The sequence below is a fragment of the Triticum aestivum genome, chromosome 6B (assembly GCF_018294505.1).
Source record: "Triticum aestivum cultivar Chinese Spring chromosome 6B, IWGSC CS RefSeq v2.1, whole genome shotgun sequence".
Classification (NCBI taxonomy): Eukaryota; Viridiplantae; Streptophyta; class Magnoliopsida; order Poales; family Poaceae; genus Triticum; species Triticum aestivum.
The window spans coordinates 594,390,139-594,393,690 of NC_057810.1; the positions used below are offsets into that span (position 1 = coordinate 594,390,139).

General features: G+C 42.6%; 1 protein-coding gene across 1 annotated transcript; it reads right to left on the reverse strand.

Annotated features, from left to right (window-relative positions):
* Positions 1-1,687: 1,687 nt before the first annotated feature.
* Positions 1,688-2,744, reverse strand: LOC123134527 (uncharacterized). The gene has a single exon (XM_044553769.1). The coding sequence runs from the start codon at positions 2,626-2,628 to the stop codon at positions 1,972-1,974; it is 657 nt and encodes a 218-aa protein (XP_044409704.1). The 5' UTR covers positions 2,629-2,744; the 3' UTR covers positions 1,688-1,971.
* Positions 2,745-3,552: the final 808 nt, after the last annotated feature.

Below are 3,552 nucleotides of genomic sequence, written 5' to 3' on the forward strand. Positions count from 1 at the left end.
GTAAAAACTTAGCTCGCTCATGCAAATACGGTGCAAATCGTGTTTGGATACGGAAGCGACACTGACTAGGCTCACTTGCATGGCGCAGGTCTCGCTGTCAGCCACCACAGATGACATGCGGCCTATTATTTTACCAAAAAGAAACTCGAATATTATTGTCCTAATGAAATAGCCCCTGACACGTGTCAAAATGTTGGCCATATGGGTTCCATATGTCAGCCAGTCATAAATTATAAAAAAATTAAAGCACTGGGAATCGAAACGTGTAGGTTTGCTAGCTTCCGCCAATAGTTAACCTACGTCATGTATATATCCTTCACGTCCTATGTGGGCTGCAGTTGGTGGGACCCATTTTGGATTGTTATTTTTTTTACAAAATCTGTTTATATTATAATCATGTGTTACAAAGAATATACATATTAGCAAAATAAATTAAATTATAAAAACGAGCAATTTATATGCATGAATATTTTATTAAAATTGTGAACATTTTAAACATATATGACCCTTTATTAAATATATAAAAAATAAAAATCAATTTTATGTTTTGTTAATTATGCAAATTCTAATGTGAATGCTTTTTGTAATTTATAATTCGAATATATGGATAAATTTTATTTAATAAATGAATTTTTTTTAGATATATATATATAATTGATAAAATTTGATTATAATTTACATATATTATGTAAACTTATAAAAAGTAATAGTGCAAAATGGGCCGCACGAAGTGCATTCCATTATATTATTTAAAAGTATATAAAAACAAAAATTCTTAAAACATGAACACTTTTATATACTTCATCAATCAATATTTTGTGAAAACTCTGAACATTTTTAAACTTATATAACTATTTACTGAAATATACAGAAAAATATAAAATAAATTTGACATATTTTATTCTATATGCATATTATTACATGAATATTTCTGTAATTTATAATGTAATCATATGGATAAATTTTAAATTAATATGCCAATATTTTATAATGTGATTTATTTTTTATGTATATTACTTATAATATAGTACTCCCTCCGTCCCATAATGTAAGACGCTTTTTGACCCTAGTGTAGTGTCAAAAAGCGTCGTACATTATGGGACGGAGGGAGTACTATATTTTACTTATATATATGCTACAATTTCTAAAAAAAAGCAGTGCAAAATTGGCTTTGTTTGTATTGTTTTACGGTATAAAAACATTTTTAGATTTCATAAATATTATTTTAGATATATGCATAATTTAAAATAATATGTGAACTATTTTCTAAAGAATTTCTTCCGTTTTATGTATTATTTATAGTGCAAGAATAAATAAATTAGTGAGATTAGAATTTACATACCTTTACATATTTCTAAAAAAGAGAAACTCCAGGAGCGACTTTGTTCTACTACATTACAAAGGACTGATGAACTATAGGCGTGATGACGTTGTTGGTGCAGTGCCTATGACCGGTTGTTTCCCACCTATATGATAGCAAGTTCAAGTTTTTCTTTCAAATTTCCATATTGTACTAACAGGCGGGACGGACTATTCACAGAGGCGGAAATCATGCCAACTCTCCAACGTGAGCAGGATCTCTAATGTGCCCAAAAAAAAACAAGAGTGTTTTTGTAAAAATCAGACCACACGTCCTCCTTTTTGCTTTCTAGTCACTGACAGCGGGACCCGCGCCATGCAGGCGAGCCTAGTCAGCGCCGCTTCGTATCCAAATTATTTGCACGACCTAGCTAAGTTTTTACACCAGTTCGATGTATGCCGCAAGTTCTATAGCATCAAAATGACCGTTCACCACAAGTTCTAGCACCACCGGTGTAATTGACTCATCATGAAATTCTCTTGATACAACCAACGCACACACGCACACACTTAATTACTGTACTGTATTTTTTTAATTTTATTTTGCGAATGAATTACTGTACTGTATTAACATTGCAGCTTGCAAGCATCCACCGTGCTGGGAGCGTCAGCTCATTTCCCCGGCTTGCCGCCGGCACCGAAGCCCCTCCTGCGCTCCTCAATGAAGTTGGACGACTTCTCATTGATGTTGGACGGCACCCTCAGGTTCGCCGCCGGCATCCTCGGCCGGAGCCCCCACCTTAGCGGCGGCTTCGGGATCGGGTCCTCCCCTCCTGCCCCGACCAGCTGGCCGCCGCCGCTCAACGACGACGATTGCCTCTTCTTTGACAGCGACTTCTTGGCCTTGTCCTTGACTCCGCCGGCCTCCTCCTTTATCGTCACGGACCTCCTCGGCTTCTTCTCCTGCACAGCCGCTGCGCCCGCTTCCGTCGCCTCCACCTGATGGCCGGCTTCCGCCGTGGCCTGCTTGTGCTGATCACTTGCTCTCACATCTGCAGTTGTCTCTTCTAGGATGGTGGCCGTGAAGCTACTGTGGCCTTCTTCCTCGTGGCTGAACTCGAACTCGGCTTTCTCGATCTTCACAGCGAACTCGTCGTCTTCCTCCTCTGCGTGATTCCTGTGATCGCCGCCGGCGCCAGCGTCTCTTGGCCCCTCGGTGATGCTCCCCGGCCTGTTCATCGACAGGTTCTTGGCGAGGAAGGTCAGGAGTCGGTCACACATGCCGACGGCCCTCGTCGAATTGTCGCCGCCACCCGCGCCTCTCTCCATCTCGGCACACACGAGTTGGTGTGCGTGCTCTGTGTTTGATTCTTGAGATGCAAAAATGGGAATGAGTCACTTTATAGATGCTCTGAGTTGCAGTGGATAAGAAAGGTAGCCGAAAGTGTGAGAGCTTGGATTGGAACCAATTCCTTCCTTGCTGCTGGGATGACCTTCCTGATAGAAATGAATGTTCGGAGGAAGAGAGGGAAAAGGAAGTTCTTTGCTTCATCACAGGCAAAGATTCTAGTTTCATTTTTACCTTTGCTATGTAAGGGCATCAGCTCCAGCACCGTTCTCTAAACGGACACACTACTTGGACACGGAATCGGTCATCCAATTATGTACCCTAATATCCGTCCTAATTTTTTTTCTAAAACCACGACACTCAGGATAATTATAAAAATAGTACAATTCATCCATAGATAACATGCAAATGTTGTTAGTACAACTATAGTTCAAAGGTAGAGAAGTGCTTCGGTACACCCACCCCTCCCCCAAACAAAACATAGAAGGGTAGACTGGTCATAAACATATACCCACCCCGTATCATAGGCGAACCCCCGGCCGTACGAATACACGTATGTAAGAAGAAGAAAAACTTGCACGGGCACTCGTCGATCGAGCCCGCCTGCTGCCCGTCGAGAGGAAAAAAAACGTCGATCGATCAGGCCTGCCGCCCCGCGATCACGCGGCTGCTGATCTGGATCGTCGCCGGCCGGCTAACGAGTGGAAGGCCGCCATCGCCGGTGGCCGGCTAGGTCTTGGATGTGGCCGTTTTCCGCATCGCTGCCGCGTCCGCCGCCTCTAACCAGCCCGATCTCCCACGCCGCCCGTTCCAACCCTGCCGTGTCCCACATCGCGGTCGGCGATTAGGGAAGTGGCCGGCCACGTCATGGACGTCGCATTTTTCCGCATCGACGCCGTGTCCGC

What these genes read in the sequence shown, in the direction of transcription:
- LOC123134527 (XM_044553769.1), bottom strand. Translation starts at nt 2,628, where the DNA reads ATGGAGAGAGGCGCGGGTGGCGGCGACAATTCGACGAGGGCCGTCGGC.